The sequence below is a fragment of the Pleurodeles waltl genome, chromosome 3_1 (genome assembly GCF_031143425.1).
Source record: "Pleurodeles waltl isolate 20211129_DDA chromosome 3_1, aPleWal1.hap1.20221129, whole genome shotgun sequence".
NCBI lineage: Eukaryota > Metazoa > Chordata > Amphibia > Caudata > Salamandridae > Pleurodeles > Pleurodeles waltl.
Genome location: NC_090440.1, coordinates 209,084,020 through 209,110,923, shown reverse-complemented (window position 1 = coordinate 209,110,923; position 26,904 = coordinate 209,084,020). Strand labels below are relative to the sequence as shown.

Below are 26,904 nucleotides of genomic sequence, written 5' to 3'. Positions count from 1 at the left end.
AAGAGGCCATACTGCCATCTGTTTTCAGTACTTGTACCGCTCCCACGAGTCAAGCAAAGAATGCCAACTTATTATTAGCATCTAGTTTAAAACTCCTTCACATTCACAGCCTGTTTTCAATATTATGTTAAACATTCTGCATGTCTCAGGATTACCTGTTGCTAGAAAGCTAGAGCGAGTGACACTCTCAAGGGCGTGGGAGGAGGGCGACGGGGACGGGGAAATAAATAATAATTTTTAAAAAACATACCCCTTCCCGACACCGCCGCCTCACTTCTCTTCTCTTCTGGTGTCCAAACATTCCCTGGGACACCTGCACAGGCTCCCCAGCAATCCTGGTGCTGCTCGCATGCTAAACCTAGCATGAGAGCAGTGCCAGGATTGGTCTGAGCTGCTTGGTCTGCTGCTCAGACAGCACACTGGAGCCTGTGCAATTTCTCTAACCTGGCTGTGAACACAACCGGGTTGGAGAACCCTAAGTGCACATGTGTGTTTGACTGACCTGAGACGGCCGGCCAAACCCACATAGGCACTTAGTACTCAGACTACACTCCGCCTCCCCTCACCCCCCTCCTGTGCCCAGCCACACCCTACCCTACCCCACGCCCTCCCGCACATGCTGCTGGCTGAGCCAGCAGCTGTAAAATAAAACGATAATTAAATATTGTTTATTTTACAGCTTGCCCCTGCCTGCTGTTAACAAAATCATATGATGTGCCCTAGCCTGGGCTCACTGTGCTCCTCACAACCATTGTCTCAAGTATAAACATCATGGTCAGTCTGTAGCTCGCTCATGGAGGCTGCCATGGTCATGTAAAGTAGTCAGTATAGTCCTCTATGTAAGCCGCCCCTTTTGGGAATAGTCCTTAATTGACAGAGTGACACAACCTAATACTTATTGTTTATCAACATTAGCAACCTCACACTGACAGTTTTCTCACTAGTTCCTTTATCATATTATATGAGCCACGCCACTTCCTTCACCCCCCCCCATTGATGTTAGGACAAGGATGAGCATCTATACCATGCGCTAGGCCTACAGATGCCTAAAGCAGGTGATCTTACCTGAAAAAAGGACCAGATGGTTATTATCTGGAACAAAAGGTGCAAACCCCCGTCCGGTCATCATGTTGCTCTTGACTTTATGTATCTGTGAAGGGAAAGGTGGAGTACTTTGACAGTTAGTGAAAAGGCAACCTCTGTTCAGCCCTATAACAAAAAAATGTATTGTAAGCAAATGTGCATACCATGCAGAAGGAACTCTCTTCCTCGCTCTCTCTCTCTCTCACACACACTCCCTCAAACACATTAAAACTCATGTACATTAACCCAGGTTTTACAGTACTCCATGCTCTAGACATCACTGACCTCATCACCCATCACAAGTTTGATGCGCTCTTCATTACAAAAACATGGATAATTAACACATCCAAGATGGTCTTCTTACAGCAGTATCCAGCATGTGGAAATCACACATGAGAAATAAGAAGGCTTTGCCAACTTTGATAGATCCTAATAGTCTTGCACCACAAGCAGGAAAGCAACACTCATCTCCATGGAGTCCTGACATAACACTTTCCATTCTCTGCATATCTCCTTCCACTTCATTGATAGGCCTCCTGAACAGAACAACTAAGTCATTGAAAGAATGTGCAAACTTCTCACAATTTCATCCATCCAACATGCTCAAACAGTCCCGGACAATTTCAACCCCCCTGGCGGTGAAGCACGGAAAAAACAAGGGACACCCTTGTTATCCTCATTAACACATTAATGCCCAGATTAAGAGGGCCTAGCGCCATTCCAACGTATTTTTTTACACTAATGTGGTGTTGGAAGCCCAAAACGCCAAGTCAGATTTATAAAGTGGAGCAATGCTTGCCTTGTGCCACTTTGTAACCCCTTGTGCCACATTATGCCTGTGCCATTCTTTTTGTCATTTTTATTGGCATTTTTAACACAGGTGTTAAAAGGAGTCTCCCATTGTTTTCAGTGGGCCTCTGGGTGCTTTGCAGGATTAGTGTCAACATTTTTTACGCTATTTCTGCAAAGCGCCGGACTAGTGTCAAAAATTGTGACACTAGTAGCCCTGACTACCGCCATGGTACACCATATTTTATATACGGCGCACACATGGTTGTGTTAAGGGGGTGCTAAGGGGCGCAAGAAAAGTGGTGCTGCACTAGGTGCAGCACCACTTTTCAGAAACCTGCCCCTTCATGTGGTACAGCATGCCACCCAATCCATACACTCCAAAGGCCACGAGTTTGCATGCTTGTCTTTGCGAGATCACCCAAATTCCAGTACAAACCTCATATACCACTGAACTAAAATGACCACCTTGCCATCCCCACCTCCTTGCTCAGCATCTAACCAACACACCAAGGTCAGCCCAAAAAAGAACAATAAACCTTCAGATCCTTCAAAAACCTCTCCGGTGTCTACTAAAGCTCAAACCTAGCTTTTGCCCTGCCAGGTCCATGTCTGGCATCAACATTCTTCTAAAGAAGCACAACAATGTGAACATTCATACTCCAACTAAAACACACAAGATGTATGCTGAAACCTTCAGCACACCCTGGCACTCCAAAGACCTTGCCATCAACAAACACTCCATCTGCAGACAGGAAAGAAAATGGGAGAAAAACAGAGCCCCAATGACCTGCACTACTAAAGTCCCCTTGCTCAATACACAGACCACTTTAAACACCTGCAAAAGAAATGTACTATACCAACATCATCAATGCAGCAGCCTATAGAAGCACATTGCTCTTAAAGACAATTAGGCAGTGCATCAAACACCTGCCTGGCCCTCCTATCCCACAATCCACACAGATGTTTAATACATCAATCTCTTTTTCAATAAAAATCTCTAATAGATCTTTCAGAAATATACACCTCTGTCAAAGCAACCACATATGTAAATTTCATACTCTCTTTTTCAGTGAAACCCTTTTGAGAAAATCTCTTTTATCCCTACTCACTATTATCAATGCTTCTTTCACTCAAGGCATCTTCCTAGAAGCTCTCAGTTCAGGCCAGATCATCACGCTCCTGGGGTAACCTACATTAGGCCCTGATAAGTTTGCTCAATTACTAGCTATTACTTACCTACCCTTTATCAGCAAGATCAGTGAAAAAGCAGTTTATGCGCAGCTCCAAGATCACACCAATGCCAATCATCTCATGCACACTACCAATCTGGCTTCAGATCACACTGCAGCACCAAGACAGCTACTTCACAAATCTTAAACAGCACTCTCCTGACCACAGAAAAAGATGACTTCCAGCACTCTCCTGACTACAGGTGAAGATGACCCCCTACATCCTGGTATTGCTGAATCTCTTAAACCCCATTCGACACTGTCAACCATCCCACCCTTATTCAGATCCTAAAGCTCTGAATGGAATTCACTGGCAATGCCCATCACTGATTTTCTTCATACTTATGTAACCAACTCCATTTCAGTGAAATGGGTAACACCAGGCCCCAGCAGATTCTCATTGCCTATGGAGTCCATTGGAGTGCCATTTTGGTCCCACCCCTCTCATCTTCAGTTTCTAGATACAGCCAGTTTGGACTCAACTAGCCATTATCTGCATCAAAATGTACTAAAATGTTGATGATACACAACTCTACTTGAACGTCTTCCCCACTCCAGACAATCTGTGTTCCAAACAATGCCTGCACCTCATACAGACTTGGATGCCCCCCACCTAGCTCAACCCCACCAAAATTGAATTACTTTTATTTGCCAAGAACACCCAAACACAACAAGCAACAACTAGTTTAAACCTGGCTGAATGAAATGAACCTGTACAAATTCAAATGCTAAGGTCATCCTACATGCCTCTACATGTGTTATCTAAGTCCTTAAGAAATATTACCAGATCATCTACATACTGAGGGAAATTCAATGTGTCTCCATGATAGCTTGCACTAGGTTCAAAACGAGTTGCAAATTTGCAAAGATATCATGACCATTTATGGTGGCTCTTGGCACAACCTCATCTATGACACCAGTAGTGTGGAGGCAAAGACGTGCAAAAAAGGAAAAGTAAAGCAATATACCTTCTCCATCCATGCACCCAAGTTCTGAAAAAACATCCCTCTATCCACCACAGCTTCCCCAATCCTGCTCCAATTTAAGAAAGAGCTGAAGAATCATCTCTTTAAAGAACACTCTGTCTTGACTCAGTAAATGTCCACATAGGCTCCAAGAACCCATGTACCTGTTGTTAGAAATGGGGTCTTTGGTTGTCAGTCAGGTTACCCCCTGTTCAAGCAAGGACCCCCACTATAGTCAGGGTAAAAGAGAATCACCCTCAGCTAACCCATGCTTACCCCCATGGTAGCTTGGCAGAGCAGTAGGCTTAACTTCAGAGTGCTAGGTGTAAAGTATTTGTACTAACACACACAGTAACTTAGTGAAAACACTACAAAATGACACAACACAGGTTTAGAAAAATAGGAAATATTTATCTAAACAAAACAAGACCAAAACTACAAAAATCCACAATACACAAGTCATCAATAACAAATGCAAAAAGAGTCTTTAAGTAGTTTTAAACCCCCACTAACACTGTTAGCGTGAAAAAGTACCTTGAGTGCGTCAAAAATAACCCCGCATGGGCGAGTGTGTGTCAAAAAGGGCTTGTGATGCGTCGATTCTACTCACAAGCTGGACTTTGTGTTGTTTCTCTTTTCATTGGGTCGGGGTGCGTCGTTTCTTCTCTCTGCAGGAGAGCGATGCGTCGATCCGGTCAGCACTCTCGGGTCCGGGCAGGCCTTGCGATGTTTTTACACACCCAGCGATACTTGCGTCGGAAATCCAGCCGCACGATAATCCGAAAACCACGCAGCGCGGGTTGCGATCTCCCAGCCTCTTTCAGCGATGCTGCGCGTCGTTCCTCCTGCTCCATGAGTCGATTCTTCAGTTGTTTTTCTGGCGAGTGTAAATTTTCAGCCACGGAGCTGGCGGAACGTCGTTTCTTCAGCCGCAGATCGGAGTCGCGTCGATCTTTTCCCCGCACAGCGCTCTGTGAGTGGATTTCCTTTTCTTTAAGCTACCAGCTTTTCCTTTCAGGGTCCCAAGAACTGGATGGGCACCACAGGGAAGAGTAGGAGTCTCTCTAGAGACTCCAGGTGCTGGCAGAGAGAAGTCATTGCTGTCTCTGAGACTTCAAACAACAGGAGGCAAGCTCTAAATCAAGCCGTTGGAGAGTTCTTCTCAAAATGGAAGGCACACAAAGTCCAGTCTTTGCCCTCTTACTCTGGCAGAAGCAGCAACTACAGGATAGCTTCACAAAGCACAGGCAGGGCAGCACTTCTCCCTCAGCTCTTCAGCTCTTCTCCAGGCAGAGGTTCCTCTTGTTTCCAGAAGTGTTTCTCACGTCTGTGGTTTTGGGTGCCCTTCTTATACCCAATTTCTCCTTTGAAGTAGGCCTACTTCAAAGTAAAGTCTCTTTTGAATGGGAAATCCTGCCTTGCCCAGGCCAGGCACCAGACACTCACCAGGGAGCTGGAGACTGCATTGTGTGAGGGCAGGCACAGCCCTTTCAGGTGTGAGTGACCACTCCTCCCCTCCCTCCTAGCACACATGGCTCATCGGGATATGCAGGCTACACCCCAGCTCCCTTTGTGTCACTGTCTAATGTGAGGTGGAACCAGCCCAAATGTCAAATTGACCCAGACAGGGAATCCACAAACTGGCACAGTCACAGAAATAGTATAAGCAAGAAAATGATCACTTTCTAAAAGTGGCATTTTCAAACACGCAATCTTAAAATCAACTTTACTAAAAGATGTATTTTTAAATTGTGAGCTCAGAGACCCCAAACTCCACATGTCCATCCGCTCCCAAAGGGAATCTACACTTTAATCAGATTTAAAGGCAGCCCCCATGTTAACCTATGAGAGGGACAGGCCTTGCAACTGTGAAAAACGAATTTACCAATATTTCACTGTCAGGACATATAAAACACATTACTATATGTCATGCCTTAACCATACACTGCACTCTGCCCTTGGGGCTACCTAGGACCTACCTTGGGGGTGTCTGACATGTAAGAAAAGGAAAGGTTTAGGCCTGGGTACACTTGCCAAGTCGAATTTACACTTAATACTGCACACACAGACACTACAGTGGCAGGTCTGAGACATGATTACAGAGCTACTTATGTGGGTGGCACAACCAGTGCTGCAGGCCCACTAGTAGCATTTGATTTACAGGCCCTGGCACCTCCAGTGCACTTTACTAGGGACTTACTAGTAAATCAAATATGCCAATCATGGATAAGCCAATTACATACACATTTTGAAAAGGAGCACTTGCACTTTAGCACTGGTTAGCAGTGGTAAAGTTCCCAGAGTAACAAAAACAGTAAAATCAGAGTCCAGCACACATCAACAACCTGGGGAACAGAGGCAAAAAGTTAAGGGAGACCACACCAAGGATGAAAAGTCTAACACCTGTATATCAGGGACTGGCGGTATCTTTGCTTTTAACGCTGAACTTTACCTTTGGTAGACTGCTGACTCTTACTTAGCACACTCTGGGGGTCATTACAACCTCGGCGGTCTTTTTTGAAGACCGCCGATGTACCGCCGTGCGGAAGACCGCCAGTGGTGGTGGTTTTCCGCTCGGCCTATTATGACCGTTGCCAGCTCACCGTCCTTTTACCGACGGTGAGCCGCCAACAGCCATACTGGCGGGAGGCGGGGAAGTGGAGGTTGCTCCACCGCCACGCCAACAGAACACTGCCCAGCGAATCACGTCCTGTGATTCTCTGTGGCGGTGTTCTGTTGGCGGTGTGGTGTCAGCGGAGCTGCCCCCATGGCTCCCGTCCCCTCCCGGAGGATCGACGGAACAGGTAAGTCAATTGTCCGTTAGGGAGGGGGGGTGGGGGGTGTTGTGTGTTGTGTGGGTGCATGGGGGTGTGCATGTGTGTATGTAGAGGGGGTGTGTGAGTGCGTGTATGCTTGCAGGGGTGTTGTGTGTATGGGAATGAGTGCGTGTATGGCTGTGGGTATGCCTGTATGGATGTTTGTGTCTATGTCTGAATGTGGGTGTGCGTGTCTGACTGTGTGTGTGGATGTTGGCATGTATGTCGGCGTGTGTGCGTGTAAGGGTGTAGGTGGTGCCTGCGTGTCGTGTGGGTATGGGTGATGTGATGTTGGGGGTCGGGGTGGGGAGGGGGACCCTGCCACCTTTGGGGGGTGGCAGGGGTGGTGGGGGGTGTAGGGGAGGGAGTCGGGGTGGGGGTGGGGGAGACCCCTGTCAGTGCCAGGGAAGGAATTCCCTGGCACTGATAGTGCTTACCGGCGTGGATTTCATGGCGGTTCAAACCGCTGGAAATCCACGGCGGTAAGCTGGGTCCAAATACTGCCGGCGGTACAGTGACGGCCGCCATGGTCATAATTCCCCTAAGTAAGACCGCCAGCCTGTTGGCGGTCTTCCTGCCGGTTTAACACCGACCGCCAGGGTTGTAATGACCCCCTCTGTTTTTAAAAGAACACATGATCTTCAGTTATAGGTTTTTTAATTCTTAGTATACAATCATCGTGGATTCCTGGTCTGTGTAAAGTCAATTGTTTATTCACCACACCAACTTGGTTGGTATATATACTTGCACTACTATTGGCCCAGTTAAATTATTACTGCTTTGTACCGTGGATCATAGAGGAAATACTGCCACAATTGTGTTGATCCATTTTATCTCAAAATAGGACTTTTATCCCTTGATGTACTTTATTTGTTGTTACCATCTGCATTTTATTTGTTGTACATTAGAAATATCATCCAAACCTGCCGATCCCCAGTGCATTTTGAGCAGCTATACAATTTTTTATGGGGAATAACTTAGTTGACTCGTCTGAATTTATTCTTTAAAAAGGATGTGTGATGACTCCTGTTGCTTTGTATGTAAGACAAACACTGCTATTTCACCGGGTTTGAATCTGTGCATACACAAAGTAAGTCACAGTTTGTTTCTGAAAAATCAGAGAATGCTGTATGACTGCCGATGCTCAGAATATAGACGAAAAGACTTTGGCTTTGTTCAGAGCTCCGCTACCTTTTAACTAGATTCACACAATACAAATACCACATACATGAATACCTCACCCAACATATCATGAAACTCTTCTGTGCTGCGACCTCCGACAAAGTATATCTGAGCAACCATTAATGGTAGAAAATTTCAGAACCCTTCAATGAGCGAGAAAACAATAAAAGAAAACATCATCATCAGAGGACGCGGACACCCACCTCTCCAAATTGACAAAGCATAGAATCTAAGAGAGGTAATGGACTGAGCTCCACAAACAATATCAAAGTGTCCAAGAGTATTATTAAACACTCGTACTGTCCAACTGAAAAACCTGAGGCTAGGACGCCAGGGACATCACTGACACCAAGAGGTGTACTCACAAGATTTCAAGCTCCCCATCCAAATATGAATAATTAATAAACACCCTATTATTACAAAAATATGAATGTACCATGATGGTACTCAATATGTATAGTTCAGAAAGAACTACAACAGTAACAGAATCGGGTTATGATCCAACAGGTCATTTATTCTTTGGATCTCTCAGTATCACAAATAATTCATGGAAGTGGGGCATAATTCTTACTCCACCCAGCCCCTGCCAATGGCATCCGAACTTCCTCAAGAACTCTTCAAAGAATCCAACCTTCTAGCCTTCAGAATACAACTCCAAGCTTGTCTGACCCACACTACACTATGACATCTTACCAAATCCATAGCCCTTACCTTCATTCATTGAGCCACTCTGTGTCACCGGTAAAGATAGAATTGTATCAATAAACAAAGCATGCCCAGAAACAAGTTGAGTCTGGCCTGATATGCTTACCGGGTCCCAGTTCCAGCACGTTGGATTATAGGCATTTGTTCCGCATACTAGCAGATCTCCCTTGAATTTCTGCACCACAGTCAGGTAGTTCTTACAGTGATTCGAGGTCTGAAACAGAAAAGAGGAAGCACTGAGAGCATGAAAGGAGTGAGGGAACATTTCAAATCAGGCATATGGCAGAGGGATGCAGGAGTAGAGGGGTGGTCATCACTCCAGCATTCAGCCTTCTGTCACCATGGGGTCATTTAGTAATGGGGTGAGAGCATTAGGTCATTGTGCAGACACCAATGTGTAAAGTGGCAGTGTTTTAAGTAGAATTGGAACACTGGATTGTTGGGAGATTCATTGGAGACAGTGGTCAGCGCTGACCCAGAGAGGAGCCTTCAGATATTGAAAGGCCATTTGTAGCATCCTAGTAATAGCAGCTGGCCTAAGTTGTCATCTCTTGCTCTTCTACTGAGAAATATTTATTGATCAGCAGCCATATTTAAAGATTTTTCATTACTATGGATACCAAATGGCTTCGCCACAGCAACAGTAGCCTCTGTCTTGCCTGAATTTAGTCTAGAATTGCTTGTCTGTGCAAACAAATTCATCAATAAAAGTCGAACAGGCCAGTAGGACATCAGAGTTGATGGTATCTTTGGAGGAACGCTGAGCAGGGGACACATGCTATCTGCGTAAATGTGTGATAAAGAGCACAGTGCTCCACACTGCGTTTTGTAATGATTAGTGCCTTTGGTACTCCCTAAGAGGATTACACGAATGGTCTGTATATTTAGGCCTGCTTTGTAGTCTTCTGTGAAATCCGAAGCGATTACGGAACTCAGAAGTCTGCATTTTGATGGAGCTGTGACCATGTGTCTCGTGCTCCTCGAAACCTAGACTGTCCGTTCATCAGTAGAATGATTTTAAGATCCGCTGCATAACTCCACTGATTGTCTACAGGGACGGGTCCCCTTCCCTGAAGAAAAACCCTCAACCTTGCACCTCAATGTCACTCCTATCTATCTGGCATGCTAAGTGCGATATGGAAATTCATTTTTTTCCAGGTTCAGCTACCAAAACGGGCTTTTGCCTCTTTTGATGCGACTGTTTTTAACTAAACAACTATTGACCTTTTGAGTCCCCAAGTAAATTACGTTTTTTTTATTGAGGCTGCAAAGCAGTGCTATGTGGTGTGGGCAAGACTATACTAATAACAAGTTAAACTAATATGTAAGAGAAGAGTATGAGATTATTTATTGCTAAAGTTGTATATCCTCTAAACCAGGCGCAAGAGTGCGTCAAAGTGCTGCAGAGGAGTTACAGGTTACATACCTTTTTATAGAACAGATTTTATGGTTCTAATGCAGATTCAACACTGGTGTGTTCAGAAAAGGTTGAAGTGAAGATAAATAATGTACAATACACCTTCAGTGCTGCCACAATGCAATGTGTAATGACCACTGAGTCACCCAAAGAGTGGAAAGAATCTAATGTACAATAGGAGTAGAGATCAGGGGATTATGGAGAAGCAGAAGGAGACTCTGGTCTTTAAACCAAAAGCAATTATACAAGTAATAAGTAGTTCAGTTTCATGGGGGTAGCCTTGCTGTTTATAAAGTACCAGTATGGCGGTCTTGTGGAGAAGTGGGCTAATGTGCTGAGTGTGGATGATGCCAAGTGCCTTTCCAGACCACGGCCAGCCACTAATTGCGTTAGGGTGCTGGATACAGGATTAGGTCTCCATCTGCAGTCACTGTGTCTTTCAGGAACAAGTCATTTATATATTTATTCAAACGTTTTATAATATTCTGTGGATAGGCTTTCGACTACTTAAGACGGCAAAGAGATAGTAACACCATCCACTCTGCAAACGAGGAGCAATGAATGGGGAAAACGCCTTCAATCAGTGAATGGAGCTCACAGCACACGTTCTGCAATTGTTCAACCCACTGATTATGTTCTGTGATCGTGGACCATCGGGTCAACAAAGCCCCTTAGAAGAGCAAAACTCACTGGTTAAGTTCAATAGTTTTTTTAATTGCAAGTGATGGGGTTCCGACCTCAGGGAGGGCTTCAAGGCATTCTGCTGCCTTAGACCTTGAACTCCCATGGATCTGTCTCTGTGTTTCAACCCCTTAATTGAGCACTCCCAGTTGATTAGAGGAGGCTTTGGCTGTGGAGTAACTTTAGGATTTGCAAGTATTTTGATCCCTGCATTTGGCATTTGAGGCAGCTGTAGCTGTGCTGGAAATTCACAGTCCTGGATTCTTCAGGTCTTCTTCATACCTGAGGGCACAGTAGGGAACAGTAAGGGGAGCTGGGTGGGGGAGGGAACATTTCCTTTAGTTCCAGACTTTCTCTTTGTGTGTGTGTCATATCAAGTGGGCAGGAGTGTGGGACCTGGTACAACTGGATCCTACTTTAAGCCCTCAAAACTAAAGGATCACCTCCATAGACAAGCAGGCCCTGGTTAGAGCTGCAGAGTTGTACCAGCTCCTCAGTCCATGTGAGATTTTGACTGTGATATAGAAACAATGCCTGTGGAGGCGCTCACGGTTGGCAGAGTGAGCAAGTCGACCCAAGCAACATCTTAAAAGTCAGTGTTTCCAAGTGGAGAACATTTTTCAAGCAGACAATGAGAGGGCAGAACCACCCCGAGTTTGGGTGTGCTAGATTGATGTCTCGCACTTCAAATAATAGTAGATCAGTTTCAGTTCAACCCACAGTTATCCTAGGATCTTTTGTGCATTGTTTATTCTTTAGGTCCATCACTATTATTTACCCCATTGTTTAGGATGGACCTAACATTCTATTGAGATGTTAATGATTTCTCAATGTTTTACGATGCTGGTCCAGGTGGTTGGCGAGCACCTTCTTACATAGGCAACCTTGCAACTAATCTAGTAGTGTGAAGAGCCAGTCATCTGGATGTATTATAGCTCTCTACACCACCAGTTGGTCCCCTAATGATTTACGGTTGTGTTGCTCCATGTGATTATTAGCCTACACTTTATTTTTCCAAATTTTGCTAGTAGAGATTTGTGTATGCCACCTCTTGTGACCAGCAGTTCTCTCCCAGAGTCACTCATCACAAATGGCTGGCTTACAGTGGCCTGTAGGTAGGTTGAGAGTTTGAAAGAGGGCTGCACCTTGAACCTGCCCAAACTTCTGATGTCATCCTGTTTGCCCTCTTATGCTTGATGAGGTGGCTGCAACCTGCCCAGAGCTCTGGTGCCACCCTGCCTGCCGTGCCCTCTTATGCTTGATGAGGTAACTTCAACATGCCCAGCCTTATGGCATCACCCCGTCAGGCCTGTCTGTTTATGCTTCATGTGGCGGCTTCAACTTCTCCAGCCTTATGGCGTCACCCCATCAGGCCTGTCTGTTTATGCTTCATGTGGTGGCTTCAAATTCTCCATCCTTCTGCTGTCATCCTGTCTGGCCTGTCCGCTTATGCTTCATGTGGTGGCATCAACTTACCTAGGCTTCTGGTGTCATCCGATCAGACCTGTCTTCTTATGCTTGGTGTGGTGCACTAGTGCTTTGATTGGCTCATTTTTGGTAAAGATATTTCTCGTACTAAGTAGGCATAAGAGAAATAAGGGCAATTAACCTCAGCACACTTTCCAAAGTTTGTGCATTCTGATTTAAATTCAGAAATTTGTGATGGGACCCTGCTTGCAATCCCAATTAGAGGTTGAACTCCCATTTAAACCCAAATTACTATTAACTCGGAACTCATAATGAGGCCCAAAGTTTGATGAATATTGAGATCTAAAGAGTGAAAGTACTAAACTCAGGCTTGCACGGGAGGGAACTAATTGCCGCCTCTTCACATTCGAGTTCTGTTCCGTATAGATGTGAGTCAGAACTGTCAGGTACTGAGTACCTGTACTTCTTTATTTTGAAAGGGAGAGTACCTTTCTCAACAGAGGTGCAAAACTGTTAACTGGATAATGCCAGTACTTCTGAGAAGCCACTAGGTACTAGTTAAACAATTATGTGTGCATGTACACGTGGGAGGATGAGGGCATTTGTATAGTGTCTGGCATAAAACCCAAAGTAAAAAATCTTGGCTTACCTCTCCGTCGCAGGAACTCAGACTGGTGGCGTTAAAACTGAACTGTGGCAAAAAAATAGCATAGATCAAATAGTGATTCAAATACCTTTACACCCACTAAAAGCTATGCATGCAGATATGAAGACTCCCATCAAATATCTGTAACTGACTATCCCACCCTTCCCACGGCCACCCACCCTGTGACAAATGGAAAAAGCCAAAGGTGATGAGAGCAGAGTGTGCAGGGTAAGAGTGGTAAACCACACTATTGCCTTCTACTCTACTTTCATTTCCGAACTAATCATGTAATATTGGGTAAATAATCTGCTTGTACTTACTTCTCTTATCTACTAAAAGTGTGAGGGTTTACACCTACTAAACACTTGTGATAACTATTACATGAAAACTGGGCCTTAATATATTTTGTATTTGTTAGTATTTGTAAAGTGCACATTTTTGCAAAAAAACATGATACACAGAGCTGCATGTGATTGTTTCTGTCGACTTTTTTACTGCAGTACAGGTGTGCTCCTTGCTAACCTCCCTTTTGTTTTGTGCTGATTGTGCCTGGTTGCAGTATATTGGAACAGGAAGCTGGGAAGCTGTGGTAGGCAGATGGGAACCCGGGGCAGGCATAGGATGCTGGAGAGCTGAGCAGCAGGATGGTGTGCTGTGGTACAGTGTTGGGACAGGAAGATCTCGCTGTGGGACATCTAGTGGTGGGAAGAAGGGTATGAGAGTGTGCAGTTGAAAGCTAGTTGTGGACTGAGGATGGCTGATGCAAGGGTGGTTTAGCACACATCCGGAACAGGTGGGTTTTATGCTGACACCAGCAGAGAGGCCAGATTGCCTTTAGCTGCAGCAAATGTTATCAGAAGTTGCTGAGAATGCTGCCATCGTCCTCTCAGGTCTCAGTACCTCTCTAGAGGCAGTCAGGTGTGGTGTCCAGCAGAGGACTGGGTGTCACTGTGTCGACCTCCGGTGTCTTGCCCACTGTCTCTTGGCCATCGTCCTGTTCAGTTTCCACCAGGAGACATTCCTGGACGAGCCTGGCTGGACGGGTATCATTGTTTCTTTGATGTTATTTTCTACACTTCTTTCTCGAACAGGTTGTGAAACTTCCACTCCAGGTGTCAGTCTCTCGTGATTATTTTATTGGGACTACTGTGTTGCACGCCCGACTAGCCCGGTTATTGGTGGTTCTCCTCTTCTCCTGAGAGGCCTGTGTTGCGATGACCGCTGGGCTCCAACTGGGTCAAGCAGAAATGACATTCTTGAACATGCCTTCGCAACAGGAGGCCATATGCGGCACATCTTGTGGTGTTGTGCAGTGTTTGACGATAGGTCCCCTAGGAATTTGTGTAGGCAGCACTCTGAGACCTCCTCTTGTCCCACTCCAATCCTTAGCATTCTATCCACTATGTGCATAAAACTCTCTACTTCTCCATTGGATTGGGGCCACGGGGCCATTGCCGGATTAACTTTTGGTGTTTAATGTTCAGGCTACTTACGTATGATCGAAACTTCAGCCCCTGGAACGGAGGACCATTGTTAGTCTTTATCTCATCTGGGTTCCCCAGCAACGTGAATATCTTTTATAGGATGGGCTTTACATTTGTGAAGGCAGTTGATGGCCTTGATATCCCGACTAAGTACTTGGTGTGGCTGTCTTTAATAGCTGTCAGCCCCTCATCTGAAAAGCTGCCCAAATCTAAACTATTGCAGGACCATGGCTTCATGAATGGTTTGTAAGAGATTACCGGAGCTGATGTTGGATCCCCACTTGTTATGGCGCGAGAATGGCAGCCCTTAACTCTGTCATCCACCCAGGTGTCCATGCAAGAAAACCATACCTTGTCTCTAAGGTGGGCCTTGGTCTCCATGATGCACTAGCTCCCTTGGTGTGCTAACTCCAGAGCCTTCTCCCACAGACTTATGGGCATTACGATTTGTCGTCCTCAGAGGAGCAGGCCTTCTTCACTGGTGCTAAGTTTATCCTGGACCTTCCAGGTTTGACTCATTGCTGCTTGTTCCTCAGCAGTCAGTGTTTTGGCACCATCCAGGAAGTAGTGCCACTGTCTCTTTCGAAGCACCTTTTTTGCTTTGCTCCATAGCTCCTTGGAACTCCTGGATGGAGATTGCTCTTGGGAAGGCATTGTGGACCACCATCATTACGAATTCCTCTGCCCCTTCATTTTCCTCAGCATCATCTGTGCCCGCTTGCACTGGTGGATGCCTTGATAGATAGTCTGCCAGGTTGTTTGCTGCAGGACAATACACCACTTAGAATGTGTAGGGTTGAAGCTGTACAACTCACCACTCAAAGAAAGGCGGTCCATTTCTGGTTGTGCCAGCAAAGAGCAAGACCAATGGCTTATGGTCAGGTGCCACTGGGAACTTCTGCCCACAGAGATATAGGTGGAAGTGGCAGCACGCCCACTGGATTGCTAGGCCCTCCCACTGGATTTAGCATATCTGGTTTCTGTGTCTGTGAGCGCTGGGCTCGCATAGGTAATGGGCACCCATGACCCTTCTCACTTCTCATGCAGGAGTACAGCACCGAGGCCAACGGGACTCACATCTGCCACTAACTCAGTCCAGGGTCTGGGGTTAAATTATGCCTTAGTGGCATTGGCCAGCAGTGCTTCCTTCATTGCTCTGAACACCAGGTTAGCTTGAGCTCCTAGTCCTATGGACTGTCATGCTTTGTCAAGACCCGCAGAGGCTCTGACAGAATGGCTAACCCAGGGGTGAATCTCCCGCAGTAATTGGCAGGAGTGGCTCCTCCATGAGAGCGGAGGAGTGACACCCCACTAAAAAAATGCCCCAGAGCAGCTGAAAAATTAAATGGTAATAAAGTTTATTTATTACTGTTTTATTTTTCAGCAACCATCCTGAACTGAGTGTCAGGATGGGGCGGGGCAATTGCTGCTGAATATCAGCAGGGAGCTGTGCACTTATGGTTAGAGTCTGCTAACCGCTGAAGGGTCACCCTTAGTCATATATCATGGTCTTCCAAAGTGTCAGAATATATTAAAATGTAATTGTTGACATTAAGCACTCCAACCAACCCTTAGAGGGTTTCCCAGATGACATTCTGGAATTCGAAAGTTTAGGCGTTGGTATCTGAGAAGGCCAACATGAGCTGAGAAGGTAGTTATGTACCTGCTAGCCTCATTAAGCTTGTGGTACCTAGCACTGAGGTCTAGCTTCGAAAACCACTTGGCTCCGTTGAGATCATCTACGATGGTGTCAACTGTGGGTGTGATGTACCCCTCTGCATATGGCTGTGTTTGAGAATCACATGTCAGTCTTATGGCTCCTGGTTGCCTAGGTTTGGGGGCAATCCTGAGAGGCGAGACCCAGGGGGTGGGGCCTGGTGACTTTCTTGATTACTCCTAGCTGTTCGAGTTGATCTAGCTCCTTCTCTACCAGGGGGTGCAGGTGGAATGGCACTCTCTGGTGCCTAAGTGCCACAGGTCTCGCTGAGTAATCAATGTCAAGCTTTATTATTAGGCCTTTTGAAGCGCCCCAGTCCGATGAAGAACTGTGGGAATTCTTGCAGGATGTTTCTAGCATATGAGTCATGTACCTGCCGGGCAAAAGATCAATCCCAAATAATTTGCTGTTTAACACTCACGCAGAGTGCCTGTGCTGCTTCTGGGTACATGGAATCTGGCTTGTGTTGTCTTCCCCTTCATTTTTCTCTATTATGCCAATTACGCCTCTTAGCTTTAGTGGTTCAGTGCCCCCATACGTGTGTATCAGGGCTTTGATCAGTGATAGTCATGGCTGATGTTTGATTTTGCAGAACTGGATTGCTTACATCACATTCACGGAGACGCCCCTGTCTGGGAGAGCTGTAATATGGGTACCTTTAACGTCCACTGTGCATATTGTTGGGGGTCATTTACAGTGTTTCTCCTTCCCTGTGAATGAGATGGTGATTATTTCTTGGTTGTCATCACCTTCAGTGCGCACCAAGGGCTCTGGTCGAGGCAAGAGGGGCCCTGCTCCATCTTCTTGAAGGGATAGTTGGCGTAGGTTTAGATGCCCATGCCCTTTTTATCGTGTGTTCATGCTTTGCCCACTGCTCAGGCACACCCTGTTGGAATGATTGTATTCCCACACTTCGAGCAGGCCTTCCCTTGCACTGAGAATACATTGGGAGTTTGGTGTATCATACCACAGTTGCCACACCCTCTGTCAGCAGCCTAGGCATTGTGGTGATGCAAGACCGAGTGGGATGCCTCTGGACGGTGTTGACATGCTCTTCCTTAACTTTCATCATCCGTGATGTGCTTGTTGTGGTTGCCTCTCTCACCAATGCAACCTCCATGTCCTTGGCCCTGCTCTCTGCTAACTCATGGGATCCTGCCAGTATCAGAATGTTGTCTGTAGGCTACCCTAGTATGAACTTCCTGAGGGTAAAGTATATGCGCCCTTGGATCTGCTGAGCCCTGATTTCATCCGTACAGCATCCATTTTAGGACATTCTCACTCCTCATCCCTACTTCTCATCCCTGCTTTTCATCCATCATCCCTACTTCTCATCCATCATACATCATCCCTACTTCTCATCCATCGTACAAAATTATCACCCCCCCTGGTTTGGAGAGGATTTCAAATAGGGCATAAAGTTGTGTCTCCCACGTGTAGCAACATGGATCTCCTCACCACCCCGTCTGTTTCACATGTAGTGCGAAAATAGTGTTGCAGGTGCCCTATTCATTGGCACCAATGGGGGGCGGAAATGGCAGGGTCTACTAATTGGCTAAATGGTGACTACACTGTAACAGAGGAGTGTGCACAGTGCGCAGGATCAAATGGTGCGACAATTTGCTGCTGGTCTGTCAATGAATATCCTTTCCCCTTTTCTCTTTGTCTTTTCAAGGCGAATGGGCATGTTCACTGTTGCAGCACCTGCCATCCACGTGCAGCGTGTGGTGATGTTGTACCGCCCCTACATGGTGCTGCATGTAATAGATGCATTGTACTACTGAAAGTCAAATTCATGCTAACATAGCAATCTCAGGTCTCACACTCCATTTTGTTTATGATGTTTTCTACCAATGTTCTGAATCACATGAAGAAATTCATATTTTCATGTTTTAGTTGAATGAAGTTTGAATGCATTTTCACAAGAAAGACAATGACCTTCCCAAGAATAGTATATTCTTGGTTCAGCAGAATTGCTCAAGCTCAAGGTGTCATCTAGTTGTCTTAGCAGAAACACACACAATGTAACCATATGTATAATAATAGTACCGGCAATGTCCATTAAAAGCCCCATGTTGTAGAATTACGAGAGACTTTTGAAATGCATTTCTTGCAATTGTTTTACTCTGCTTATTTTTAATTGGTCTATTTTTTAAGAACTGTTGGGGAGCCATGCGCTTAAGAAATGGATTGAAGTGAATTTGCCTAATACATGACGATTTAGAGTCTGGCGGACCATTCTCTGCTGGGATGCCCATTGGGTAGGCATGCGCTTATGAAATGCGTTGAATTGAATTAATTGTATTGAATATATGAAATTCTTTGTTCAGGGCTGTGAAGATTGTGGTGTATTATATGGTGTGGCTGTGAGACCTCACCATGTAATACACTCACAAAACCATTTTGGGTCCAGTCAGGTTTGTTTGTAAACTTCTTTCGTAACCCTGGGCAGCTGTGGCTTCAAGCAGTAATTCTTAAACAAAAGAATTAGAAAGTCACACAACACAAAAGAAATCCAACACCAAATGAGCAAAATCCACCACAGGGTTTCATAGATATATATTTTTAAGTGAAGTGTAAATGTCAGCTTTTTAATCCAAAGTGCAAACAAGCATTGGTAACTGTAACGTTTGGAAACTTTTGAAAAGCTTTAAAGGGTTGTGCTCGACTACTCTGGCTCAGGTTGGGCAACCACTTCTGACAGGGAGAAGGTCACTGGGTCAATGAGGGCTATTGGGACAGTTACCTGGTCACAAAAGCAGTTTCAAGTCCAGTTCCACACTTTATACCACTGTAATCATAGATGGAGTGGTCCTGATTTCTGAGGATTCAGGATCCTGAAAGATGCTCTGGATGCTGTGCGGTTGACAGGGGTCTTCCTGGTGTTACTCCTTGCTTCGGGGTGAAGTAGTGTGACTTTGGCCACAGGGGTAGGCATCCCTGGAAGTTCTTCTTTTAAGCCAGCCCAAGTCCAGCCACGACTATGCTACTGGTCTCTAGTCACAGCAGATCAGGCTATATCCTTTGGCAAAAGCTAGTGTCCATCTTGGGTGATCAATCTGCACTCTGATGACTCTCCCCGGACTCGGCTGCAACTTTTAAATGCCAAGGAGTGGTCTTCTTGGCTTCACATTGGCTGCTAGCAGTGATTCAGTAAAAACGACTACTAACAAGCAAGAGCAGGCTACTTCAGCTTTTATGGCCCAGGTGCTGGAACAAGTAGTCAGTCAACTGAGTCTTGGAATTCACCTTTTCTGTATGGGGCTCAGAAGCATCTTTTCCAAGAGCCAGACATCTCAGGCACAGTCCTCTCTTTGCTAGTCCAAGGAGCAGCAGGTGCAGTGCAGCAGTTGGTACAACCTCTCTTGCCAGGTTCAGGGGTCAGTAAGGCAGTCCTTTTCTGGTCCTCTCTTCAGTCCAGATGTGATCTGAGGTTCAGGGTACCAGGAGTGCCATATTTATTCCCAGAAAGTGTCCTGAGGATGAAGCAGTCACTACCCAGTGGGCTATCAGGTTCCCTCCTACCTTATGATGACTTCTGGCTATGTTTGGCATCTTAACAATCCCAGACTGCACTATTCTGCCACTCTCAAGATGTCTGAATCCTTCTCTCGACGTGTGGTGCTTGGTAGCCCATCCTAGAGGTGTGGCCACCTGTGGGCTACACGACCACGGAAAAAATGTATTGGAAACTGTTTTTCCCTCTGTTCCTGTCGCCAGCCCATGTACCTGAATAAAGGGGCACCTCCTCTCGAGTGTGGTTGCCATTTGCCCATCAAAGGCAGCTTCTTCTTTGAAGCTTGTCTTTTGGGCCAAAGCCCTCATTAGGTATCTATTGTTCCTCTATGTGGGAGATGTTTACATTCCTCCCCAGGAAAGCAGAAGGCTGTATTGGTGCCAACAGCAGTGACTGGGCACAGGAAAAACTGGGCAACAGATTGGCAACTCCTTCAAAGTTGCCTTTCCTTAAAAGTGACATTAAATTCAACTGGGGCATCAAGTCGTGTTTAATGCTGTGAATAAAGTGATACCTTGAAGTACTATTTTTAGTAGTCCCAATCAGAAGTTAGCAGGGCTGAGGGGTGAGTCTATAACTCTGCACTGACCAATGGGGCTAATAACCTTTCCACAGTAAAAACAACAACTTGGGTTTTTTACTGTTAGGACACAAGAAAACATATGTCCCACTTAATCATATAAAGCTCCCTGCCTTAGGGCTCGATAGGCCTTCCTTAGAGGGGACTTATAAATATTGTTAAAGGAAGTGTTGGCTGCGCAAAGTCAAAAGTCAAAAATGGCAAAGTCGAACTGGCAGTTTAAAACTGCTCTTTCAGACTACAGTGGCTGGCTGGGAGCCATCTTGTAGCTTGTCACACTCAGGGTGCCCCAATCTGACAATGCAGCTTTGAGAGGACACTTAACTTTCATGTCCAAAAAAAGCACACAAAAAAAGTCCTAGTCTTACGCTTAGTTCAGATTCTTCAACGACCATAAACATGAATTGTCTCAAGGCAGTTCACTTTAGTGGAGAGGAGAATGTACGGCCAGATCAGTTGAGCAGGATCTTTCCATCTTTGCAAAATCTATGTGTCAGTCTACAGGCATTCAAGATCATTTTAGAAAGTTCAGCCATACAGTTCTAGATCAAGTTGCCACCAGAATGAACAATGTTCAATCTACATTGTAGGATCTAAACTAGTCCACACCCCTTTACAAGGAGGCCGTTTGGGTCACATCACAGAACCCGAGGGAACATAGGGAATTCCTCATCAGACAGGACCTGGACATGTTGTGATACAATCTATTCTTCCCAAAAATTGTTATAAGCCGGACTATGCCGCATCCCCTTTGGTTGCCTGCCTAAGTATATCTATATATTTGATATAGCATCTGGTGCAGGAGTGCAAATTTTCTAATATGTTCTTAATGACTTCTAAGATATTAATCGTTTAGTGAATTAACATGTGGAAAACGGGTGACTTTTGTAAATGGTCGCTATAATTCATTTTTGTTCTCTGGTTGAACTAAACTCTAGCTAAAGTTGTCGTTATTTTCCGTTGCTTAATGCTTACATAAAAGAGTGTGTTTAATAACTTATAAATGTGTACATAGCTACCCCTAGTGGGTTGCTGTATTATGTCTTCCACGGTTAGATCTATTTAATCATTATGAGTGTGAATGTTCTATTGTTTGAAATTGTCACTAAGTGGTTTCTTGCTCGAGGATGTAAGTAAGTGTTGCGATTTGAAAAGTTTCTTCCTGAGAAGAGAAGTTTAGACGGGATGAAACAATGGAGTCACAGACAAGACGGAAGAAGAAAAGTTACTGTTATGAATGTGTCCTGGATATTGTCTACGTCACTATATTTTAGGTTATCTAATAAATGACTATTGGTTGAATCGTAAACCACCCCATGTATTAACCAATCATAAACTTTTTGATGTTTAGTATAACAATCTGGGTAGGGCTCTCTTGTGGGCACAGAGTGTGTTCCATTTATTCATCGAAATGTTGGTTTGAGTTATATTAGCGATGTGGGTTTAGCTGTTATACCCAATTATTTGACGACTTACCTGATTGTGTCCCCTTGCTGAAGTAGACTGCATGTTGTTGTTCTATGGGTAATGTATGAAATTGCATTGATATATGTCTCTTTTGCTTTGCAGGTACCAGCTGCAACTTATAGATTAATTGCTGCAAAATAATAATGATAATAATATATTTTTTTAGAATAACCCAAGTTAATGTAATGTTTCTAAATTTGTGTTTCTAAATTATTTTCCATGAAGTCCAACATGTTGATGCTAATTTGTGGTTAGTGAGGGAATTTCTTCACCTTCACATGCTCATGATTCATATTGACATTCTTTGATTGTTTATTAATGCATACTTTACCTTTGTTATCAATTGTGTTATTATTAATCAGTGTTATGATACTTGAAATTATTTGTTTGATTGCTTTGATTAAACTCAGATATAAAAGACATTCTAATCAGCCATTATTGATTCTATATGCTTATCATTTATGTTTGAGAGTTATATTCGTGACATTAGCTTTGTTAATCTAGGGAAATACATTTACAAATCTTCTTAATAAACTGGTGTGGTTATTGTCTAAGGTTTAGATTCTTGAATTCTTTGATTATTGTTGATGATTACATTACTTATTATTGACATCCCTTCAATCCTTTGCCATGTCGATCCATTGGCCTCTAGCGCAAAATCCACTATTTGGTTTGAAGTAATAGCTAGGATTTTGTGGTGCTGCAGCAAGGAACATAGGGAATTCCTAATTAGACAGGACCTGGACATGTTGTGGCACAATCTATTCTTCCCAAAAATTGTTATAAGCCGGAATATGCAGCATCCTCATTGGTTACCTGCCTAAGTATATCTATATATTTGTTATAGCATCTGGTTCAGATTTCACACTTTGAAACAGACATACCTAAGAACAAGTTGCCCTACAAGATGAGCTAATTAAGGCAATTCTTCTGATGGACTGAAGCACAGCTTCAATGTGGTGAAAGGTCTCTACAGGGTTGTAAGAAAGTTATAAATGGAGTTAAATGGTAATCAGGCCGGATGGCTCGGTGGAGTAATGCAGCCACTGCAGGGATCTGTGGATGGCTCATTTGATTGCTGTATCCACTTGCTGGGTTCTATGGATGGCTCAGTGGACTAAGGCACAGGGGCGGCTCCTCCACAATGGTGGAGGAGCATCGCCCCCTGGCCAAGAGCCAGGAGATGAAAAATAAAACGATAGTTGACTATCGTTTTATTTTTCATCTGATGGCTCAGCCAGCAGTGCAGGGAGTGGCAGGGCTAGCTCACGGGAGGTGGGAGGTGGGAGGAAGGAGGAGGAGGGAGTGTCAGGCCAGCCAAACACACATGAGCACTTAGGTTTCTCCAGGCTGGCTCTGTTGAACAGCCAGGCTGGAGAATCTGCACAGACCCCAAGGCTGTGTCTGAGCAAGAGACCAAACCGCTCAGACCAATCCTGGTGCTGCTTTCATGCTAGGTTTAGCATGAAAGTAGTGCCAGGATTGCTGAGGAGCCTGTGCTGGTGTCCCCAGTGAATTCTGGGACACCAACCACCAGGAGCAGAGGAGCGAGGCAGCAGGAGTCAGTGGGTACGGTGGAAAAGGTAAGTTTTATTTATTTATTTATTTTTTTATTGTTTCCCAGACCCCATCATTCCCCCGCACTCCCTTGACATTTGCGGCGGCCGCCGCTGCTAATGCACCCTCTGCGTGAATCCATATTTTACCCCGATGACAAGTTCACATCAAGCCACCCATTTCATCTGAGTATCTCTGGGCTGGGTATTAATGAGCTCCACTAAGATCAGCAACAATAACCATCCTGCTACATAGCACCAAGCAACCTGATGCGCTGTACGAATACAGGCAATATTAACAAGGTTGTAGAAACTGCTTTAGCAACATAGTAATAACTAGAGACTTACATTCATCATGTTCGGAAGATTAAAGTCGAACTGATACAGCACGTCTGCTCCTCCCACAAGCACAGATGAGGTCCCTGGCTCATGGTACAACACTGTTGGGCCCTCCTGCTTGCCGATACTGAATTTCCGAGGTTCTGAAAAAAAGAAAGTAGTTCAAAGGCGAAATCTGCACCAAGCCTTACCAACAGACTGTAGAACTGCAGGAGCCAATGACTGCGCTGCGCTGGACTCAACAGACACCAGAGCAAAGACTGCATAGATAGAAGAAGAGAGCTCTTAGAAGGGTAGATGGTTACAGAGGAAGCTTTTGCCATCTCGTGCTCCTTACCCCATTGAGACATCAATCATATCCCTGTGGTTCACTTAAGAGTAAACAAAACGTGTTTAATCATCTTTGTGTGTTTGAGAGAAGGAAAAGAGGCAAAATGAGGGGTTAAAGAACAGCTAATGGGTGAAACGAGAGAGCAAAGCAGAAAAGACAATATAAATACACAATACTTGTGTCAGGGCAACAAATAAAGGCAAAAGAAAACTGAAGCAGACTTGATGTTCCCAGCAGAATCCTTGACGATACTATTTAAAAAAAATAAGACGTCTTTGCAAAAAGGTAACTTTAAATGTTTTAGCTGTTTCAGTCCATGTGTATTCTTTGCACATCCATTCGCTGGAGGGGTCACTCCCCCTTGATGATGCCAAACAACAATGCATGCATCTGAAGGCCCAAAACCTAACAAACCTGACCAAATGTGGGCAAGTGGGAAGCAGTGATACATTTGGTGCCTTCGCTGTGTATGAGAAGAGGACAAGGGTAGAACAAGGGGCCCAGGGCAGATGGATCATCTGGGAGACTTCGGATGCAGCATAGCTCTGAGCAGGTAAGCAGTTCTGCATCTGGTGAGAGTTCGATATTGGTCATGAGTGCAGCACCACAAGGGGAGTGTATCACTGCACACAAGGCCACAGTACTGCACTGGTAGGAGCGACTTCCACTAAGACACAGGCTTGTAGCGGACAGAAGGAATTGCATCCATCTAGCAGTGTGTCGTGTGTGGTAGGTGCAACTCCTGCTTGTACCTGATAAGGAGTGGAGTCTAAGACTACATTGACCGTACGTCAACTCTTGTGCCATATCAAAGAGGAAGTGGCCCACACAAAGATCAATTCCTCAACACTATTGTTTGGTAGCCAGGGGAATGTATTTGCAAGAGCTCCAACTGTTGCAAACTAGAGGTGCATTATGTTGCTCTTCATCAGCATTTACTCACAGGGTTCAAACAATAACAGCAGTGTTGTGTAAGTGTAACTATACATAGCTATCAACTATTCACATTCGAAAAGGGTAATTTTCATCCACTCCTCATTTTCAACCAACAATGCCAAGCATCTTGGGACTTGCAGTTTATCTTTTCTATTTTGAACTATGAGCTTTCAGGCTACCATCACTATACAAGCAACTGTCTGGATAGCAATCAGGAGACAGATGCTCAGATTTACTAGCAGTTAGGATCAACTTTCGGGTGCAAAAGCTAAATTGTACTGAAAGTTAACTTGTGTTAAAAAAAAACCTCTTAATGCCACCCATCTGTTAATTTATGCAAAGGGGGTGTGTCTGGGGTGAAACAGCACAAAAGTCAAAGGGTTTGGTTCGAAACCAGATCTAATAATGTAGAAGGAGCTGTCTTCTTGACAAATCCCGGCACAAGCAAGCAGTCTAGTATATTGCCTGATGAACGTATGTGTAACAACTGTGTTTCACACTAACAGGGTGTTAGAAATGGGGTCTTTGGTTAGCAGTCAGGTTACCCCATGTCCAAGCAAGGACACTCACTCTAGTCAGGGTAAGTCACACACAATCCAAATTATCCGGTGCCCACCCTCTGGTAGCTTGGCACTGAGCAGTCAGGCTTAACTTAGAAGGAAATGTATAAAGTATTTGTGCAATAAATCATATAATAACACCATATAGCACCACAAAAATATACCACACAGTGTTTAGAAAAATATATAATATTTATCTGGATATTTGCAGGTCAAAACGATCAAAGATGCAATAAGTAAATGTAGAGATATCACTGAAAAGTGATATAAAGTGTCTTAAGTCTTTTTAAAGCAAACAAAGGCCCTCATTCCAAGCCAGGGCGGAGGGCAGCGGAAGCACCGCCAACAGGCTGGCGGTGCTTCCAGGGCTATTCTGACCGCGGCGGTAAAGCCACGGTCAGAAAAGGGGAACCGGCGGGTTCCCGCCGGTTTTCCCCTGGCCCAGGGAATCCTCCATGGCGGCGCTGCTTCAGCGCCGCCATGGGGATTCCGACCCCCTTCCCGCCAGCCTGTTTCTGGCGGTTTTCACCGCCAGAACCAGGATGGCGGGAACGGGTGTTGTGGGGCCCCTGGGGGCCCCTGCACTTCCCATGCCACTGGCATGGGCAGTGCAGGGGCCCCCTGACAGGGCCCCATACAGATTTTTACTGTCTGCTTTGCAGACAGTGAAAATAGCGACGGGTGCCACTGCACCCGTCGCACCCCTGCAACTCCGCCGGCTCCATTCGGAGCCGGCTTCCTCGTTGCAGGGGCTTTCCCGCTGGGCCGGTTCTCGTGAAAAATCTTCGCAAAGGGCCGCAGAGGAGGAGAAGTGTGGAAACAAAGGGGTGTGCGTCGATTTCTCGGGCCGCACACGGTGATGCGTCATTTAGTTTCCACGCAGGGATGGCTGTGCATCGATTGCCGGTGCTCGATCGTAGATCCTCTTCGGGTTGCAGGGTTTTCAGATGCCCCGGGGTCTGTGCGTGGAATCCTGGGCTTGCGGAGCGAAGTCACAAGCGCTGCGTCGATCCGGTGGGTGTTGCGTGGAATTTTCTCCCGCACGGCAGCCACTGCGTCGATTTCCCCCCTGGAAGTCAGGCTGCGTCATCCCAGGTCGGCTGTGCATCGATCCGGTGGGCCGTGCGTCGAAGTTCCGGCCGCAAAGCAGGTGCTGCGTCGATCTTCTCCTTGGAAAGCCACACTGCGTTGTTCCGGCTTCGGCATGCAGTGAATTTCTCACCGCGGGGCAGGCTGTGCGTCGGTTTTAGCAAACTGTGCATCAAATTTTCGCCGCACAAGGAGTCCAGTTGCAAGAGTGAAGTCTTTTTGGTCCTGAGACTTCAGGGAACAGGAGGCAAACTATATCCAAGCCCTTGGAGAGCACTTCTTCACCACAGCCAGACAGGAGCAAGACAGCAGGCCAACAGCAAGGCTGCAGTCCTTCACAGAAAGCAGTCAGGTGGGTCCTTTGGGCAGCCAGGCAGTTCTTCT

General features: G+C 45.4%; 1 protein-coding gene across 1 annotated transcript in view; it reads right to left on the bottom strand.

Moving 5' to 3' along the window:
* The window catches only part of SEMA7A (semaphorin 7A (JohnMiltonHagen blood group)), a 144,464-nt gene that overhangs the window by 70,913 nt on the left and 46,647 nt on the right, over nt 1-26,904 (bottom strand). The window contains exons 2-5 of the mRNA XM_069222212.1: nt 23,614-23,747; nt 12,948-12,989; nt 8,879-8,986; nt 1,066-1,150 (exon numbers count right to left, since the gene is read on the bottom strand). Coding sequence (XP_069078313.1) covers nt 1,066-1,150; nt 8,879-8,986; nt 12,948-12,989; nt 23,614-23,747 — 369 coding nt within the window. The remainder of the gene's footprint in view (nt 1-1,065; nt 1,151-8,878; nt 8,987-12,947; nt 12,990-23,613; nt 23,748-26,904) is intronic.